Raw genomic sequence first — 21,758 nt, forward strand, 5'->3', positions numbered from 1 at the left:
CCTCTCGTGATAATTGCCTCTACATCCTTACATTTGTCCTCTAGCCATCGCTGCTTAGCCGTTTTGCACTTCCTGTCGATCTTATTTTTGAGAAGTTTGTATTACATTTTGCCTGTTTCGTTTATTGCATTTTTATATTTTCTCCTTTCGTGAATTAAATTCAACATCTCTTCTGTTGCCCAAGGATTTCTACTAGCCTTCGTCTTTTTAGCTACTTGATCCTCTGCTGCCTTCACTTCTTCATCTTTCAAAGCTACACATTCTTCTTCTTTCCCCCGTTCTTGTCAGCCGTTCCCTAATACTCTCTCTGAAACTCTCTACAACCTTTGGTTATTTCAGTTTATCCAGGTCCCATCTCCATAAATTCCTACCTTTTTCAAGTTTCTTCAGTTTCAGTTTTGGGTTATTTTTTCCGAATTTGTCATGATTTGGGAGGTTGTGGTTACATTAGGATCTGAGTGCATGGCTTTAAATGCTGCAAATAAAACCAGCTGCAATGAAATTTACGATCTTGGTTGTCACAAATATTTAGCTGTTTCTTCCGAATGTGTCACAATTTGTGGAATGTTGATTAGCATAGGACCTAACAGATGAGCTTATTTGCTGCGTGTGGAAAAAGTATCATATACGAAGGATAAGAAATTACGAACGAGCCATGTGACTGGCTGCCCAGATCCGATTCACGGTTTGTCATGCTCACGTCTTACGACTCAGCACCAACCGCAACACACAACGGAAAAACTGTGGATATCGTAGGTGCCGTTTTACCGTATTTTTTAGTATAGGTGTAGATGAATCTATAATGATTAACATGATGAAATATCAGTAGCTACTATTTTCCTAGCTGGAGAAGGTGTCACATCTGAAAAAGAGACATTGACTCTGTTCTGCATCGTCTCTGTCGGCAGTGTGCTGGGTCACGTGCCTCCTGCCAGCAGTATATCGGCAATGTACAGTGCGAGCAAGCACGCAGTCAAGACGCTGCTGGAAGGACTAAGGAAGGATCTGGTCGCCAGGAAGAGCAACATCCGCGTTGGGGTAAGTCTCGGCTCCACTTTGTCTACAAAGAATGGTTCTCGTGTTTCATCATGTTCTTCTTGTACACTCTTAGTAAATGGCAATGAAATTTCTGTCTGTAGTATAATCAAGAAGTATACAGGGTGAAGGAGATGAGACATCCCACCACAGATGTATTCAAAACTACTAAATACATTGACGTGTGGTTTTCACTAAGCTACTAGGGTTGTTTTTTAAGTAAGGGCCGTTTTTATTTTTAAAAAAGATACAAATGCTTTTGTAAAAGAACTTTTATTTCCTGATACTACACTCTTTTACCTATTTTTCTACATAGTTGCCTTGTTTATTTAAGCACTTTTCATACCATACAACTAAGTTTTTAATATCCTCTTCAAAGAATTCGGCCGCCTGCTCCGACAGCCAAGAGTTCACGGCCGCTTTCACTTCATCGTCATCACTGAAGCGTTGCCCCGCCAAGATGGTGTTTCAGGTACCGGAATAGGTGAAAGTCGCTAGGAGCAAGGTCGGGGCTGTATGGTGCATGATCCAAAACTTCCCAGTCAAAAGAATCAATCAAATCCCGAGTCTTTTGAGAGGTGTGAGGCATCGTGCAGGAGCAAAACTCCGTTTGTCAGCATGCCGCGCCTTTTGTTTTGAATTTCTCTGCGGAGCTTCTTTAGAGTTGCACAGTAGGTATCTGAATTGATTGTCGTTCCTCGTGGCATGAAGTCCACTAACAAAACACCGCGCCGGTCCCAGAACACAGTTGCCATAATCTTGCACTTTGACACCGTCTGTTTAGCTTTGACTTTGACGGGTGAGGTTGTGTGTCGCCGTTCCATCGATTGTCGCTTGCTTTCGGGAGTGATATGGGATACCCATGTTTTATCTCCAGTGACAATTTGACTCAACATGTCATCCCCTTCTTCCTCGTAACGAATCAAAAAGTCCAATGAAGTGGCAAATCTCTTCCCTTTGTGGTCCTCTGTGAGGAGTCTGGGTACATACCAAGAACACAGTTCCTTAAAGTTTAGGTTTTCAGACACAATTTTGTACAAAACCGATCTTGAAACTTGTGGAAATTCCAAACAAAGAGTGGAAATTGTGAATCTTATGTCCTCACGAATCTTTGTTTCGACTGCAGCCACCAAATCATCAGTCATCACAGAGGGCCGACCTGAGCGTTCTTCGTCATGGACGTTTTGACGCCCATTTTTAAACTCTCTAACCCATTGACGCACTTTACCTTCACTCATTGCATTCAAGCCATAAACTTCTGTTAACTGACGATGAATTTCTGCAGCTGATAGGCTTCTCGCGGTCAAAAAACGTATCACTGACCGTATCTCACACGCGGCGGGCGATTCAATAATCGTAAACATTATAAAGTAGCACAGCAATGCGTACACGTCAGCTACAGAGCTGCAACTTGCATCAGTGTGGACGGGAAGGATGCCGGCAAGGGCGCGGTGGCTTGTTGCGGCGTCCGCGCGAACTACGTGACTATACGCGCGAACGGCCCTTACTTGAAAAACAACCCTCGTATAACAGGCAATATGACGAATGTTGTGACGCTCCTAAGTAATTTTTAACATTTCTAGCTGCTGAATAATTACACTGATTTTTTATTACTGTTTTGAATGAAGGCACACACACTTTTCCTTGGAATCAGAATGAACCTTCGAAGACGACATCAATGACGAAACACACACTCATGGAGAAATGTGTTCAGATACTGTTGTTCATGTAGAATACTCTTTAAATTAAAGATCACAGCCAGAGACATTATTTTGTAAGCTAACGGTGTGGCGATTCCTTCCTAATCTGTTTGAATAAAAGTATTAAATAAAGTATTCTGCAAAAAGTAAATAAAGATTGGCGATCTTTTACAGAAGCTCGAAATTTAGCGTGGACTTCAATGCGAGATGCTTATAACAGTTTCCACGACGAAACTTTGTCTCGAAACCTGACAGAAAATCCAAAAAGATTCTGGTCGTATGTGAAGTATTTTAGCGGCAAGAAACAATCTGCGCGATAGCAATGGTGATTCTATCGAAGACAGGGCTGCCAAAGCAGAGTTACTAAACGCAGCCTCCGAAATGCCTTCACAAAAGAAGACGAATAAATATTCTAGAATTCGAATCGAGAACAGCTGCCAACATGAGGAACGTAGAAGTAAATATCCTCTGAGTAGTGAAGCAACTTGAATCACTTAATAAAAGCAAGTCTTCTGGTCCTGTCTGTATACAAATTATGTTCCTTTCAGAGTATGCTGATGCATTAGCTCCATATTTGACAATCATATACAACCGTTCGCTCGACGAAAGATCCGTACCCAAAGACTGGAAAGCTGCACAGGTCACACCAATATTCAAGAAAGGTAGTAGGAGTAATCCACTGAATTAGGGGCCCATATCATTAACGTCGATATGCATCAGGATTCTGGAACATATATTGTGTTCAAACATTATGAATTACCTCGAAGAAAACTGTCTATTGACACACAGCCAACATGGGTTTAGAAAGCACCGTTCTTGTGAAACACAACTCTCTTTATTCACACGAAGAGTGCTATTGACAAGGGATTTCAGATCGATTCCGTATTTCTGGATCTCCAGAAGGATTTTGACATTGTACCACACAAGCGGCTTATAGTGAAATTGCTTGCTTATGGAATATCGTCTCAGTTATGTGACTGGATTTGTGATTTCCTGTCAGAGAGGTTACAGTTCGTAGTAAATGACGAAAAGGAATCGAGTAAAACAGTAGTGATTTCTGGCGTTCCACAAGGTAGTGTTATAGGCCCTTTGCTGTTCCCTATCTATATAAACGATTTGGGAGACGATCTGAGCAGCCGTCTTAGGTTGTTTGCAGATGACGCTGTTGTTTGTCGACTAATAAAGTCATCAGGAGATCAAAACAAATTGCAAAATGATTTAAAAAAGATATCTGAATGGTGCGAAAATTGGCAGTTGACCCTAAATAAGGAAAAGTGTGGCGTCATCCTTCGGTTACACGAGTAATCAGTCAAATGTAAAAGCTGTAAATTCAACTGAATACCTAGGAATTACAATTACGAACAACTTAAATTGGAAAGAACACATAGAAAATGTTGTGAGAAAGGCTAACCAAAGACTGAGTTTTATTGGCAGGACACTTAGAAAATGTAACAGACCTACTATGGAGACTGCCTACACTACGCTTATCCGTCCTCTTTTAGAATACTTCTGCGTGGTGTGGGATCCTTACCAGATAGGACTGACTGAGAACATCGAAAAAGTTCAAAGTGGGGCGGCATGTTTTGTATTATCATGAAATATGAGAGAGTGTCACTGAAATGATATAGGATTTGGGCTGGAGATCATTAAAAGAAAGGCAGTTTTCGCTGTGACGGAATCTTCTCAAGAAATTCCTATCACCAACTTTGTTCTCCAAATGCTGTTGACACCGACCTACATAGGGAGAAACCATCACCACGATAAAATAAGGGAAATCAGAACTCGTACGGAAAGATATAGGTGTTCGTTCTTTCTGTGCGCTATACGAGATTAGAATAATAGATAATTGTGAAGGTGGTTCGATGAACCCTCTGCTACGCACTTAAACATGATTTGCACAGTATCCATGTAGATGTTGTAGATAATACTGGTTCAAATGGCTCTGAGCACTATGGGACTTAACATCTATGGTCATCAGTCCCCTAGAACTTAGAACTACTTAAACCTAACTAACCTAAGGACATCACACAACACCCAGTCATTACGAGGCAGAGAAAATCCCTGACACCGCCGGGAATCGAACCCGGAAACCCGAGGGTGGGAAGCGAGAACGCTACCGCAAGACCACGAGATGCGGACGGATAATTCTGTAACAGCTGGCTTCACACAGTGGGAAAGAACTATTCATACATTCAAAGATCATTACAGTGAAAAAAAAAATAAAGTGGCAATGTCAGAGCTTCGTAGACACTCCTCTTCCACGTATCACTTCGTCAACCTCTTTGGCACGAAATGAACCAGTTTTTTGGTAGTCTCTGAAGTATTATTTTGCCATTATTGTTTTAGATATTGTTTCATAGCAGTCTTATTTCGAATTTCATGTTTTCTTTCGAGCGTACTCCAAAGATGTTCAGTTACATTAAGGTCTGCGCTCTGGGCTAAACACTTGAGAATATAGGGAGTTTGGTACAATAAGCACAAACGAACAATTTCGTTGTATGAATAGCGTAATTTTGTTGTTGAAAGTGGTAATCTGTGCTTAAACCGAAGCTATTAACATATTTATGCAGATTTTCTTCTAGGATATTTATATACTGAAACCTATTCATGTTACTTTCAAGAAAGTAATTCAACTGCAGATGTAGCCATGCATCCCCATAACCCAATTCCTCCGCCACCGTGCTTCACTGTGGTCTAAACGTGGATGAGATCCGGCTCAGTATTTGGCCGCCTCCACACCAAACACCTCTCATCATTTATATATATTTACTTTCATCTGTGAAGAGTACTTTTGTTTACTCGCTTATATGCTCTTGAGCAAATTCAATTCTCAACCTCTTGCTCTTCAAGCTGATGTATGGTTTTCATCTAGGTACCCTAGCTCCACAACCTGCATTGCCTAAAAAATAGCTAACAGCCCTTGGTGTGATTACCTCCCCGAACTTATCATTAAAATGCGCAGGTAACACAGAAGATACCGATTTAGGATCTTGTTTTGATCAATCTTTTTAACATATTTTGTTTTCTTTGCGTTAGTATCTGTGATCGACCTCTTCTGTCACGCATTTTTTTCTCTAAATCGCGATATTATATGGAGTCCACAGTTGCTCCTCTTCTTACAATAACGCTATTTCTGAGAATGATTTTCCCTTTCCATGTTGGGAGATAAGTATTTGCCTTTCCTCTACATACTTTCCTTCCCTTTGCAGCCCATTCTGCTGTTGCACGACATTCACCGCGTCTCCAAACTGACACACACGAGGAGTAGCTTGCCACTGGCGGCGTCCCATGCTCCAAGCGTTTGGTTAGGAGTTTCTATGTTTACATTTTTAGTAGTGTATGAATACTTGCCCCTCCGCCCCCCCCCCCCTCCTCCGTGTCTGAAGCCAGCTGGTACAGAATTTTTATTTACTTTTTGTAGAAGGCTAATTTAGTTAATCCTTTTACACACAAGGATTAGAAGGGAAGCCCTATACTGTAAGTTTGTTAAATGACATCTCTGGATATGGTTCTGATAAACGTGGACTCGGTCAAATAGTAACAAGATAACAGCACCTCAAACCACCCCGTTGTCGCGTCAATAGACGAGGACCCACGAGAATCCTACGCACTCTGCCAGACATGAGCAAGCCCATAAAACAAGTACGATTCGTGTGTATATCTGTGCGCTTAAAGTCCACCAGTGTCACCTGCTGGTGTAGCTGCCAGTGGTCATGAAGCTGTTCAGACTTTCACAAAGCATACGACAGTCGAAGAAAAACAACAAACTGTGGTAACAGCAGTGCGCTTGTATGCTGCAATGTCTCACGAACTGCCTTTGTAAACATTTTAAAAAGAAATTCAATAGGCTGGAAGTCTGAAGAATAAAATATGCCACCGAAAAAGAGCAGCAACTGACGAGAGAAGTGCAGCTGACATTTTATAGCGGTAACACACAGTCCACGTCTCACTACGAGGCAGCTTAAGTGTGCAGCCGACCGCTGTGGGAGAGCGGTTCTAGCGCTTCCGTCCGGAACCTCTCTGCTGCTGCGGTCGCAGGTTCGAATCCTGCCTCGGTCATGGATGTGTGAGATGTCCTTAGGTTAGTTAGGTTTAAGTAGTTCTAAGTCTAGGGGACTGATGACCTCAGATGTTAAGTCCCATACAGCTTAGAGCCATGTGAACCATTTTTAAATGTGGGCCGCCCGCTGTAGCCGAGCAGTTTTAGGCGCTACAGTCTGAAACCGCGCGACCGCTACGGTCGCAGTTTCGAGTCCTGCCTCGAGCATGGATGTGTGTGTGATGTACTTAGGCTAGTTAGGTTTACGTAGTACTAAGTTCTAGGGGACTGATGACCTCGGATATTGAGTCCCATAGTGCTCAGAGCCATTTTTCTGAGCTCCGACATATTGCCCTCGCAACTACACGGAACTCTGTTGTGAACGCGACTGACACTTGCAATGTATTGAGGACGTTGCACAGGTGTCGTTCGTAGTCAGATGCAACAGTGCAGCCTGCAGAGTCCTCTGGCATCGGAATTTATGTCCAAACATGCATTACTCGCGGTGTTTTCATTATTCTGTCCAAACCTTGTACTTACAGCCCATATTAATTTCGTAGCCTCTTCATATCTACTAGATACTATCTCCACAATAACGTCTGACGTATTCTAGCTTTTTTTGTTTCCACTACTCTTCCCTTCAGCTGCCCCGTAGTACCACAGTAAATACGCCATTACGCTTGGCTCATAACGCAAGTCCCTCTATTCATCTATAAGAAAAATGTACTTAGCCCTGACCTGTTATTTATCGAATATTACGTTCTAAATTAATGATAGTACCTATTTGTCAAGCTCCACATACATGTATATTTGAGGATAAAAGCTACATTAACTGACGTTTACTGCACTTTTTAATTCGTTATTTTAAAGTTACTTATGTTCTCTCAACACAGGAGATTTCTCCGGGAGCTGTGAAAACAGAAATCATCAAGACGAACTTCAAAATACTGCCTCCAAACTTTTTCGATACGATACCGTCCATGGAACCAGAGGATATAGCAGAGGCAGCAGTTTACATGTTGTCTCAACATCCACGGGTCCAGGTAAGTTCCATACGGCACTGACTTTAAGAATTCAGAATCCTACTGACTTCCCCAGGGCTCACTCTCGGCATTGGGGAGAAGAGTCTATGAGGATTCTGAGATCCATTGCTTCACATATTTATCTAATCTTTTCATTTGTGCAGACTTACTGTACCCAGCAACCTTGTTAATCTCTTTACATTCTTTTTTGTCAACACATACGATCATATACCTTACAACTTCCATTCCATTGTGACATTAACTGTTTCTGCAATCTTTACCATTAGGTTTTAGGCACACTTCACTTTTAATATCCCGATGTTGCATCATAGTTTACATGCTACCAGTTCTTTTTCTTTTCCCCATGTTCCACATTTCCCTCGTCTGAATGATGCTCTCTAGTTGTACATTTTCAGGAATACCTTACCCAACTTTGCGCCAGTGTTTCATCCCAATGGTACTCTTCTATTTTCTATTGACTAAAGCATTGTTTCATATTTTTTGGCTGCCCTAACCTTACGCAGAGTGTTTCCTAGATAACGCATGTTTCATTTCCTCGTACTATCGTGTGCTGAGAAGGAGTAAGGAGGACAGCTCGATTCGTGACAAGTGATCTTACCTCATTCGATGAATTCCATGAGGTTGACTGGCGGTAGGCCGCCTGCTGATTCCTCGAACGCGGCTAAAAGGTAAGCTTTGAATGGTGCAGAACACGGAACTCGGTAGGCTTACTCAGGAAACTGGGTGGAAAATTTTGTACATGGCTGCACGTTCAGAGACCGTGAATAGTTACAATTGAAAGAAAACACCTCTCAGTCACTATTTTCAACGAATTAACCGAGTCTCAACACTGCTAGGAGTGTCTTCCTCAGAATTTAAATAAAAGAATGGTCTGTAACATGGTCACAGAACTATGACTAAAAACGTATGATAACAGAGTATAAGTATACAATCATCGTGAAAGACTGGCAGTACTTATATGTCATTTATAAAATAATAAATATGCCAAAAGGGCATTAGTCACAAAGATATTTATGATAAAAATTGTGTTGGCGAGCCGTTTGCAGTCTGTAACCACGTAAGTAACGAGCAGCCCTTAGTGGCTCACCATCACAATTTTTTATCTTAAATACCTTTGTGACTAATGCCCTTTCGACATATTTATTATTTTATAAATGACATATAAGTACTGCCAGTCTTTCACGATAATTCTATACTTAGTATCATACGTTTTTAGTCATAATTCTGTGACCATGTTATAGACCATTCTTTGATTTAAATTCTGAGGAAGATACTCCAAGCAGTGTTGAAACCGGTTAATTCGTTAAAATAGCGACGGAGGTCTGTTTTCTTTCAATTGAAACTGGGTGGAATTATCTAAGTACAGAAGCGAATGCGTTTCATGCAAGTACCACTCGCACTCTTTCATACTTACAAGTTCCCATCTATAACTGATTGATTCTTCATTCTCTACGTCTTCTAAGTGCCCTACGTTGGCCAAGGCAAGTGAAAATTATCAAGTACGGATCCTACGGGCGGTTGTAGTGGAGGGAGACGGCGTCGTCCGCACACTGCTGCCTCTGTACTCTTCATCAGCACGGTAAGAGGGCCGTATTTATACTGGATATTTGGAAAGTTCGATGCTGATGAACTCGGAGTGGGTGGTCACTCGGCTAGAGCGTGATGCCCACTGTATGTGGTTCTTGTGGAATATTCTCCCGTTGCTGCCCTTTAAGGTATGGGGCGCTGGTCACGTAGTCCGCTGTTGGTAGTTACGAAGCGGCGCTGGTATCCGTTATCGTGTTCAAATATTGGTTCGCCGCTTCCGTCGCAGAAGCAACCAGCGCTCTGCCTCCGGACCAGAATTACTCTCTAAACCGTCTTAGATAACTAGTCGGAATATTTCAACATACAACATGTTTCGCAATTCTGCTTTTCTCCTTCATAATACTCTTGAATACTCTCAGATTAGTATTTATTTATCCTCAATCACTGAGCAAAATAAGCTCTCCATCATTTTCAACACTTACTCTTATTTTCAGTCGGAATTGGTATAATAGCCACAGATTTATCCCAAACTCACTTGCGCCTTAATTTACGTTCTGACTAACATTTAACTTCCTTTATTGCACCTACAATATGTAATGCCGACACCAGCTGGAATAAGCTACAGTCACCCCCTTAATACTCTTAAAATCCGTTTAACGCTGAAAGAAAAGAAAAGTGTCCGTGCGGTTCTAGGCACTTCAGTCTGGAACCGCGTGGCCGCTACGGTCGCAGGTTCGGATCCTGCCTCGGGCATGGATGTGTGTGTTGTCCTTAGGTTAGTTAGGTTTAAGTAGTTCTAAGTTCTAGGGGACTGATGACCACAGATGTTAAGTCCCATAGTGCTCAGAGCCAGAGCAAAAGAAAAGAAAAGAAAAACTACGCTCTTTCCGTGTAGAAACATTACTAACATTTATTTTATGAATATTTCTTTAAATTTATTTTAGACATAATCGCACTTTTTTAAATTGTAAATGATTTCAATTACATACGGGCAATCGTCACAAACGTAAGTCCTGAGTTTGACGTGATGTACAGAGATATGACGAGATGCGATGTCAAACTTGCTTCACCTCATATCTATTTTTCCCCAATCACCTAAGTTTGGAATTATGCTTCTACGTACTGATTTTTCAGCGTTTTAGAGCAATGCAATATTAGCTCAAAATTATCAGCTTGATCCTTCTTCGGTAACGTGATAGTACTACTGTGGTAATGCTATAGCGAACTCCTGTTCCTTAGTTTTAGAAATAATGTCATTCTAGCACATTCGACAGGCTTGAGTACCTCCGAAGATATCTCTTCGACCCTAGCTGACATGTTTAGAGATATCATTCGCTACTCTCTAAAACTACAGATACAACACTGGTTCATCAAACTCAAAGTAGGCTTCACAAAAAAGTGGAATAAGTTGGATTGCACAGAATGTGATGGCATGCGACGGAAGAGTAGAAACACATCATACCACGTACGCATTAGCTGAAAGTTGTCGCAGACAAGAAATTTGCGTTCAACTCGTAATCATGTTTAAAACTGAAGTTTGTGCTCTAAATTTGACCTAGAATGCGGCCAATCAGTAGCGAAAGATAACACAGAGAGGTGGTGAAAGCTAACTGCGTGCAGAGTGTAATGCGGTTAAACATAGTGTCTTCATGATCTGTACAAGTAGTAACAGTAATGTTTTGGCGAACTTCCTGTAGAGAAGGGCTCCAAGAAGCACCGAGATGCCTGGTGAGGAGTAATACGGCAGCTGACTCTAGACGAACCTTGTGGACTTGCGTTATCAACATCTACATCAATCCTCCGCAAGCTACCCGAGTGTGTGTGCTGGAGATTACTTCTGCTATCACTATCGGATCCCTTTCCAGTTGCATTCGCGAACGTCGGGCGGAAAGCATGATAGATGGTAAACGTCTGTATTAGATCTAATTTCTCGATTTTTCTCGTTGAGCTCAAGCTGGTTTCTCTATACGATGAATGATCTTTTCTTGAAAAAGACTGCTCTTCTGTGGCCTAACATTAGTATTTTGTAGAATGAAACCGTCATTATTAGGTCGACATGAAAACGCATATACACTATCTGATCAAAAATATACAGACACGCCAGTCAAGAGAAGCGGATCCGCCAGTACAAAAGGATGTGCGAAGCTGTCAGTAGAGAAACACATTATAAGGAGAGATAAGTGACATCGAACTTGGACTAGATATTGGATGTCATCTGAGTAACAGATCCGTCAGGAGCATTTAAAGCCTTCTAAAGTTCCCCAAGTCGACTGGTGGTGTGTATGTGTGAAGTGGAAACGCCAAGGATCAGCTAAACCAGTCCAGGGAGGCTGTATCTACTGACTGACGGGGACGGTCCAGTACGGCAGAGAGCGGCAGTAAAAATCGCATGAAAGTAGTGGAAGACATCATTCGAGAGCTCTGAAGTGCTGCCAGTGGTTCAGCTAACACAACTGCTGCGCGTAGAGAGTTACAAATAATGGGATAATCGTCAAGCAGCTCCTCATGAGCCTCACATTTCTGTAGTGTTTGCTGAGCGACGCTTAATGTTCTGTGAAGAGAGACACTACTGAACAGTGGATAACCGGAAACCAGTGATCTGGAGTGGTGAATCACGATATACTTTGTGGCAGTTCGAGGGAAGTGTGGTGGCTTTGGCGAAAGCCTGGAGAACATTACCCACCATCATGTGTAGTGCCAACAATGAAGTACAGAGGAAGTGGTATAAATGTAGGCAGGATGTTTTTCGTGGTGAGTGCGCTTAAAAAAACCCTAAACACGGAAGGACATCAGCACATTTTACAGCACAGTGTGCTGCGTGCAGTAGAGAAAGAGTCGGGAGACGATGAATGTAACAGCATGAAACTGCACCTTGTCGCAAAGCAGCATCTGTGATACAATGTGTTGTAACGGCGACCGGGACGGTCGCGGGGTTTGAATGATGGAAAGCGCCCGCGAACAACACGGCGGGAGAGGACGGACACGACCAACGAAGGACAGAACGAACAACAACAACATCGAACAATGGAGTCACAAGGAAACCTAACAAACACATCCACTCGTACACCGAACAAGAAAGTAAGTAAGCGATGCGTCCACAGACGTACGCGAGGTTAGACTGGCTGTCAGAGCTTTTTTTTCTTTTTTTTTCTTTATTGAGTTTCAATTCCCCCCAAAGGGGCCAGCTGGCAGCAGCTTAGTATGCCACTCTTCATCTTACAGAATTTGTTTTAAAAAGAGGAAGATAATAAATAATAAAAACCAGCGATAAAATCGGAGACTTAAATGGTAACATGGCGGAAAAAATCGTGGAACTTAAAACATAGAAACAAATGGATGATGATTATAATAAAATACATATGAAGCAGACAGGTAAAATAGTAGACTGACAATTAAAAAACACGGCGAAAGTCTGGTTTCTGTTCACAAGAAACATAATATTCCCACCCAGCGACAGCATGATTTTTGTTTGCAACACTTTGGAAAAGATGCACAACACTGAACACTCACTTGAACAGTGCACTAAGAAGTTGGCACAAATATGACACACCACAGTCGAGAGCAGGTGGGAGGAACCTGGAAAGATGATGGGAAAATAAAAGGGGGAGGGGGCAAGGAGAGGAAAATGCTGGCTGGGCTTTTTTTTTCCTTTATTGATTTTCAATTCCCCCCGAAGGGGGCGGGCTGGCAGCAGCTTAGTACGCTGCTCTACAGCCTACAGACCTTTTTTTAAAAAAAAACGGAAGAAAACAAGAAAAACAGGCGATAAAACGGTGACGTGAAGTGTAAAATGGCGCAAAAATGCGTAAAGTTAAAACCGAAATCAAAAGGGGTTGGCAATGTTAATAAAAGACACAGGAATCAGACAAGTAACATAGTACACACACAATTAAAAAACACGGCGACAGTCTGATTTCTGTTCGCAAGAGATAAAAATCACACCCAGCAACAGTATGATGGCCGTTCGCAACACTTCCCAAAAGACACACACGGAACACTCACTGTAAAAACATTCACTGTAAAACACTACACGAAAATGGCGGCACAAAGATGACACCCCCGAGCCAAAGGCAGAGGGGGGAGGTGGGCTGGCTGAGCGAGCGGCAGGCGCTTAAGTACTTTATCATGGGCGCCGCTATTGGCCGCTGGGGCCACGTGTTCCACTGTGGTGCCCTCACACTAAAAGCGGGCCAGGAGGCGCGCGCCGCCACAGCTTACGGGGGATGGTGCAGAGACCTCTAGGGAGGGGTCTTTGACGTCCATGACGTCTGGCGCGGATTCAAATTCCGTGGCGCGCGGTACCAGACAACGGTTGGTGGATACTAACATCCCTGCCAGGGAGTATCCTGTCATACTCCCGACGTGAAGCCGACGGAACACCCGTGTAATGTGCACTCCGGCATGAAAATGCAGATGTCCTCTCTTTCCACCGCCACATACTTTCTCGGCCATATCTGACACGTTTCACATTCTTGAAGAGCCATACATTAAATATATCGCCTGTGGTGGCAGCGGGGAATGACCAGAGTTTATGTGAAAAAGCTGCCCTATTCGTTTGAGCACTAACCAACAAATTTCTCTCGTCATATGCACCATTTAAGTGAAACTTCTGGACAAGATGCTCACTATAGGAAAACTAGCTCAATAAGATGACAGATATTTATTCCACTTCATACATCTATCAGGGTTGCACTGGCCTGTAACCTATAAACTACCAACCTTACTAGTCTACCCTCTAAAATGTAACTGGAGCCCCTTGACCACCAGAGGCATTGTGACAGTAGCATTCGCCACAACCACATTCTTGTCTGCTGTGAGGAGACGACGCAAGCGGACTGCAGCTTCAGTGCTCTGGTCTCCTGCAGTAGCTTGCATGACGCTTACCTTAAATTACCCGCCCAAAGATGTAAACAACCATGCACGAGAAGCGCCTATTAGAACGAGGGGGTCCGACAGCCGATCAGTCAAAGTCATTCCACCAGGAAGAAGCTACATGGCTCGTGTTGTCTGTAGTTCAACCATGCCTAGACGGTGAATACCGCTGTTTGATCGCATCCGCATTGTTACTTTCTGCCAGGAAGGGCTCTCGACGTGGGAAGTGTCCTGGCGTCTCGGAGGGGACCACAGCCATGTTGTTCAGAAATGGAGGAGATACAGAGAGACAGGAACTGTTAATGGCATGCCTCGCTCAGGCTGCCCAAGGGCTGCTACTGCACTGGACGACCGCTGCCTACTGATTATGGCTCGGAGGAACCCTGACGGCAACGCCACCATGTTGAATAATGTTTTTTGTGCAGCCACAAGACGTCCTGTTACGACTCAAACTGTGCGCAATAGGCTGCATCATGAGCAACTTCACTCCCGACGTCCATGGTGAGGTCCATCCTTGCAACCACGACACCATTCAGCGCGGTACAGATGGGGCAACAACATACCGAAAGGACCGGTCAGGATTGGCAGCACATTCTATTCATCGATGAGTGTCGCATATGCCTTCAACCAGACAATCGTCGGAGACATGTTTGGAGGCAACCCGTTCAGTCTGAACGCCTTACACACACTCCAGCGAGTGCATCAAGGTGGAAATTCTCTGATGGTGTGGGGTGGCATTATGTGGGGCACACGTACACCCGTGGTGGTCATGGAAGGCGCCATAACGGCTGTACGATACTTGAATGCCACCCTCCGACCGATAGTGCAACATATCGCAGCATATTGGCGAGGCATTCGTCTTCATGGACAACAATTCGCCCTTCCATCATGCACACCTTGTGAATGACTGCATTCAGGATAACGACATCCCTCGACTAGAGTGGCCAGCATGTTCTCCAGACATGTATCCTGCCGAACAGGCCTGGGACAGATTGAAAAGGGCTGTTTCTGGACGACGTGACCCACCAACGACTCTGAGGGATCTACACCGAAACGCTGTTGAGGAGTGGGGCAAATTCGATCAACAGTACCTTGGTGAATTTGTGAACAGTATGCCATGACGAATACAGACATGCAATAATGCAAGAGGACGTGCTACTAGGTATTAGAGGTACCGATGTATACAGCAATCTGGAACACCACCTGTCTAGGTCTCGCTGTATGGTGGTGCAACACGTGGAGTATGGTTTTCACGAGCAATAAAAAGGGAGGAAATGATGTTTAGGTTGATCTCTCGTTCAGGAACTCTCCGAACCGAGGTGATGCAAAACTTTTTTTGATATGTGTATTTGTAGTTTAGTTTCTCGGTGCTTGTATGGAGTCAGCGTGATTAATACCGCTGCAGAGTGAAAATCTCATACTGGAATCATCCCCCAGGCTGTGGCTAAGTCATGTCTCCACAATATCCTTTCTTTCAGGAGTGCTAGTTCTGCAAGGTTCGCGGGAGACCTTCTGTAAAGTTTGCAAGGTAGGAGACGAGGTACTGGCAGAAGTAAAGCTGTGAGTACCGGCCGTGAGTCGTGCTTCCGCAGCTCAGTTGGTAGAGCACTTGCCCGCGAAAGGCAAAGGTCCCGAGTTCGAGTTTCGGTCGGGCACACAGTTTTAACCTGCCAGGAAGTTTCATATCAGCGCACACTCCGCTGCAGAGTGAAAATCTCATTCTGGAAACATCCCCCAGGCTGTGGCTAAGCCATGTCTCCGCAATATCCTTTCTTTTAGGAGTGCTAGTTGTGCAAGGTTCGCAGGAGAGCTTCTGTAAAGTTTGGAAGGTAGGAGACGAGGTATTGGCAGAAGTAAAGCTGTGAGTACCGGGCGTGAGTCGTGCTTCGGTAGCTCAGTTGGTACAGCATTTGCCTGCGAAAGGCAAAGGTCCCGAGTTCGAGTCTCGGTCGCGCGCACAGTTTTATGCTGCCCGGAAGTTTCATTATCAGCGCACACTACGCTACAGAGTGAAAATCTCATTCTGGAAACATCCCCCAGGCTGTGGCTAAGCCATGTCTCCGCAATATCCTTTCTTTCAGGAGTGCTAGTTCTGCAAGGTTCGCGGGAGAGCTTCTGTAAAGTTTGGAAGGTAGGAGTCGAGGTACTGGCAGAAGTAAAGCTGTGAGTAGCGGGCGTGAGTCGTGCTTCGGTAGCACAGTTGGTAGAGCACTTGCCCACGAAAGGCGAATGTCCCGAGTTCGAGTCTCGGTCGGGCACACAGTTTTAACCTGCCAGGAAGTTTCAAGATAAGCATTATTTTTCAAGCACTTTCACTATTCCAGTAGTGATCAGAGTGAGTACACATCCGTGAAAACACGATTACCAGGTAGTGATAAAATAAAACCTTTACTTCAACAACACAAAAATGAAAAGATTCACAACCAAGTCCTTTAGGAAGCAAAAAGATTGAATCTGATAACACAGAAAATAAGAATCTTCTTGATTTGACGTTTGATAAGGACTAATACTGCCCTTTTTTTTAATTTCAGAGTAGCACTTGGAGCCATTATCCTCTGTTATATGTTGGATGTATTCCAATTTCTGTCATCCTCTACAGTTTTTATCCTATTCAGCTCCCTCTAGCACCATGGAAATTTTCCCCTCATGTCTGAAAGGGTGGCCTCTTATTCTCTCTCTTCTTTTTGTCAATGTTTTCCACGTATTCTTTCCTCTCCAACTCTGCGGACTATCTCCTCATTCCTTAGCTTATCAGTTCACCTAATTTTCAATATTCTTCTGTAGCTCCACATGTCCTATACTTCTATTCTCTCCCATTCCGCCTTTCGCACAGTACATGTTTTACCAGCATACAATGCCGTGCTCCAAAAGTACATTCTCATAAAACTTTTCCTGACATTGAGGGCTATATAGACTTTTGTTGGGCCATGAATGCCCTTTATACCAGTGATAGCCTGCTTTTTACGTCCTCCTTACTCCTCCGTCATGGGTTATTTTGCTGCCTAGGCAGCGGGATTCCTTAACTTGATCTACTTTGTGAGCACCAATTGTGATGTTAAGTTTCTCGCTGATTTTATTTCTGCTACTTCTCATTACTTTCTTCTTCCTTCGATTTATTTTCAGTCCATATTCTGTACTCATTAGACTCTTCATTCCACTGAACAGGTCCCGTAATTGTTCTTCACTTTAACTGGGGACAAGGAATGCCATCTGCGAATCTTATCATTGATATCCTTTCACTTTGAATTTTTATCCCACTCATGAACCTTCCTTGTATTTCCGACATTGCTTCTTTGATGTACAGATTGAACAGTATGGGCGAGAGACTACTTCCCTGTCTTACACCCTTTTTAATCAAAGCACTTCGTTACTGGTCTTACACTATTATTATTGCCTCTTGATTCGTACATATGTTGTATATTGCCCGTGTTTCACTATAGCTTACCGCTGTTTTTCTTAGGATTTCGACCATCTTGCACGAAATACCAATGTCGAACGCTTTTTCCAAGTTGACAAATCCTATAAACATATCTTGATTTTTCTACAATATTGCTTCCATTACCATCCGCAAAGTCAGAACTGCTTCTCTGCTGCCTTTATCTCTCCTAAAATGAAACTGATCATCATCTAACAGGTCCTCAATTTTCTTTTCCATTCTCCTGTATATTATTCTTGTCAGCACCTGTTAAGCTGATTGCGCGGTAATTCTCGCGCTTGTCGGCTCTTGCTGTCTTCGGAATAGTGTGGATGATGCTTTTCCGATGGTATACCGGCCAGTCTCGTACACTGTACACACCGACATGAACAGTCGTTTTGTGTCACTTCCCCCAATGATTTTAGAAATTCCGGTGGAATGTTATCTATCTCTTCTGCCTTATTTTATCCCAGAGCTCGTTTAAATTCTGGCTCTAATACTGGCTCCCCTTATCTCACCCCTATCGAGTCTGTTTCTTCTTCTATCACGTCTTCACGCAAGTCCTCCCACTCATAGTGTTCTCTTTCCACCTGTCCGCTCTCTTGTCTGCATTTAAGAGTGGAATTATCATTGCACTCTTAATGTTGCCGCCCTTGTTTTTAATTTCACCAAAGATTGTTTTGACTTTTCTATATGCTGAGTCTATCCTTTCGACAATCATTTCTTTTTCGATTTCTTCACATTTGTTCATAGAGCCTGTTAGTCTTAGCTTCCTCGCACTTCCTACTTCCCTTTAAGTGACTTTTATTTCTGTATTCCTGAATTTCCTGGAACGTTTTTGTACTTCCACCTTACGTCGATCGACTGAAGTATTTCTTCCGTGAACCATGGTGTCTTCGCAGTTACCTTCCTTGTACCTATGTTCAGTCACTACAGATGGTTAACTGGTGTGATTCAGAGTCCAGTTGGACACCTATCGCTGACAGAAGTTATTTGGTAAGATAACAATATTTAAATGAACCGGCGTACACAAACGCGAGAGCACAGAGTCCAGGGGGGGCCGAGGTCATAGGAAGCGGGAGCGGATGGTGCAAGGCTGGCTCTCGTTATAGGCCAGTGTCCTTGCTTCCGTTCCGTAGCCGAGCGGTCGCTGAAGAACAATTACAGCGGACAGGGACGTGTTAGGTCTACTTGCTGGCTCATGACTGTCGGAAACAAGTGGTTCAAATGGTTCAAATGGCTCTGTGCACTATGGGACTCAACATCTGAGGTCATCAGTCGTCTAGAACTTAGAACTACTTGCCCGAGGCAGGATTCGAACCTTCGACCGTAGCGGTCGCGCGGTTCCAGACTGTAGCGCCTAGAACCGTTCGGCCAGCGCCGACGGCGAAGCAAGTAGTACCGTGCTTGCAGCGCCTCCAGCGGCGACACCAGTGCCGCCTGTGACGAAGCGGGTGTCTCCCGTTCCAGTGACGTCTGTTGGAGATCTACTCGAAAACGAAGTCGTTGTTGTGGTCGGCCGTATTGTTTACCTGCTATGAAGTAGAGTGACCAGCAGGGCCTGAGCTTTGGCAGCCTGCAGTCAAACTTCCAACGCTGGTAGCCGGGGTTTACGGATACAGCAATTCCAGTATGACTTCATCAAACGTGAGCAGCATTCAACAGGTGCAATGTATTTAAAAAACAGAACTGTGTTCTTCCAAACACTGACATATTGCCTACTTTATTTATCTAAACCAGTTTCTATCGCATGATCTTCTCCAGTTGGCCTATGTGTGCACAGAGTATGTATTTATACACGGAATATATGTAAATTAACATAACCCGAAATATTTTCTACATAAGTTGTCATTATCATTAACGCTAAAATCAGATCGTCTTCGACAAACAAAGTACACAAGTCGACAGCTTTTGGCGGAATATAATTACGTTTCTTAAGTAAACTAAGTCAATGTGTAATGCTACTATTAGCTCTGAAATAGCGCCCATGTTTCGGGATCTTCTACTAATTTTTATTAATAACTTCTAAAATGGTACTAAAATAGGATCTTTACCCGATCTACGAAGTTACCTTTCCTGGTAAAACATCTCCGAAAAACCTATCATCTAATTATAGTGAGGTGTCTTGTCTACACTTGGTAACTGACAATTAGAATTATTATTAATTAATAAATATTTTTCCTGTTCTTCAAACATTGACAAAGTATCTTCCTATTTTCCGCAACTTTTGTGATTTTTCATTATTTTGACTTTCCAATCATTTATACATATGGGTGTAAGAAACATAAACAAGCTACCTTCTTTAATTATTTTCAGGTCTCATACAGTAATAAGCAACTTTATTGCTTCCGACAATTCTTTTGGAAGCTGACGACAGACTTCATTGTCATGCATAGAGATATTTACATATTGTAACAATTTCTGTCAATTTTTGCAATATTCAGTGAATCATAGTTTCGTCAATATCACTGAAACAATGTCATTAAAAGGGAATTATTATTAAAATTTATCAGGATTGCATTGGAAGACACACATAAGAGAAACATCTAACTCACTCACCGGACTATGTTTTGTAGATGCTCTTAACATGTACAGCTATCAACAGCTATCACATATTTAATAGAATAGGTTACTACATTTTCCTAAATCAACCTTGGAATACGGTAATAACTGAGTAAAAGTATTGTTTGTTTCAGGTTCAAGACATCATCGTATATCCTACTTGCAGTGAATAACGTCTACGCTGTTTTTTATAAACTGTCTCCATAATTGAGTTGTTGACTTGTATTAAAAAATAATTGATTTTTTGTAGAACATTACAGTTTGAATTGTAACTTCTCTTTCAATTAAAATACCATTCACTCACCGTTGTTTCGCTTTGACATGGACATTTAATGCAGTACTTAGTGGTATCCATTCATGTAGATACTCAGATGAAGGAACAACCATTAATTTAGACTCTGATAAATCTGGAGAAGGGTAGATGATGCTTAGTGTAAGTAAATGTGCTGTATGATACAAACTCTGGATTTTTCAACCATTCTTGAAACAGACAAAATATTACGGTAAAAAATGATCAAGGAGACACCGATCTATTTCTAATTGAAGTATCAGCAGGAATCAACACGCAGTTTTAAACAATATTTTTTAAGATGCAGTTAAACCTTGAAAAAGGGTAATTTTTATAGTCTGTATCATAACTCTTATAATATCATAAAATATTGCTTTCAGTTTGTCAGCAATGGGCAAATGTCGGTGACAGTTTTTATAGTATCAAGAAAGAGACACATAAATATGTTTATATCTTACTTCGAGAAGATAATGTATGATATTCTACCACAGTTTTATAAAATAATATCTGCTAAATAGTTTCAAATTGATGGATAATAGTCGTGAAACATTAAGTGAAGATTAACTCATAACGAATCCATAAACGATATTAATACATTTTGGACATTATTTTATACTATGCCATACAATACATCTAGAATTGCGGTCTCCATAATGAGAAAAAAAACTAATTTCTTGCTCCGTCGTGCCCTTCTAGTATCCACTGTGTGATTTCACATCTGCCTGCCACAGAAAGTGCCTTCATTTGCCTACAACCTAAATGATCCAGAATGAGATTTTCACTGTGCAACGGAGTGCGCTGAGTTCGGGTCTCGGTCGGCGCTCACAGTTTTAATCTGCCAGGAAGCTTCAACTTAAATTATACTTATGATTTAGTTGTTGCACATCGATTACTGATAATATTTGGAAAACCTGTGTATAGTACCGTGTTATAAATAATAAATGTCAAAATTAAGGGAAAAATAAATATGTGACATCGGTTGTAAAGATAATTAATACTGATTTTACACATAAAGCAAAGGAAAGACATGTAAAATTATAATAATTATCTGCCGCCTACGAGAAGGAAGGTGAAATATAAGTTAAACAGTACTTAACCATTTTATACTATTTACTAACCAATAGTGAAAGGAATCAGTCGACCTGGTAAGCAAAGACATATAAATGTTAAACCACTGTTAATAATTACTCATACACATTCCATTCTTATTCAGACATTTCACCATCCGTTCCTATGTTTTACTCGTATCTTCACGTAACGAATGTTTCTTTTACCT

General features: G+C 42.4%; 1 protein-coding gene across 1 annotated transcript in view; it reads left to right on the plus strand.

Annotated features, from left to right (window-relative positions):
• The window catches only part of LOC126336249 (dehydrogenase/reductase SDR family member 11-like), a 51,283-nt gene extending 30,786 nt beyond the window's left edge, over window positions 1-20,497 (plus strand). The window contains exons 4-6 of the mRNA XM_049999742.1: window positions 909-1,038; window positions 7,668-7,817; window positions 20,328-20,497. Of these exons, the coding sequence (XP_049855699.1) occupies window positions 909-1,038; window positions 7,668-7,817; window positions 20,328-20,366 (319 nt within the window). The 3' untranslated portion in view covers window positions 20,367-20,497. The remainder of the gene's footprint in view (window positions 1-908; window positions 1,039-7,667; window positions 7,818-20,327) is intronic.
• The last annotated feature ends 1,261 nt before the right edge of the window (window positions 20,498-21,758 follow it).

Source organism: Schistocerca gregaria, chromosome 2 (assembly GCF_023897955.1).
Source record: "Schistocerca gregaria isolate iqSchGreg1 chromosome 2, iqSchGreg1.2, whole genome shotgun sequence".
NCBI lineage: Eukaryota > Metazoa > Arthropoda > Insecta > Orthoptera > Acrididae > Schistocerca > Schistocerca gregaria.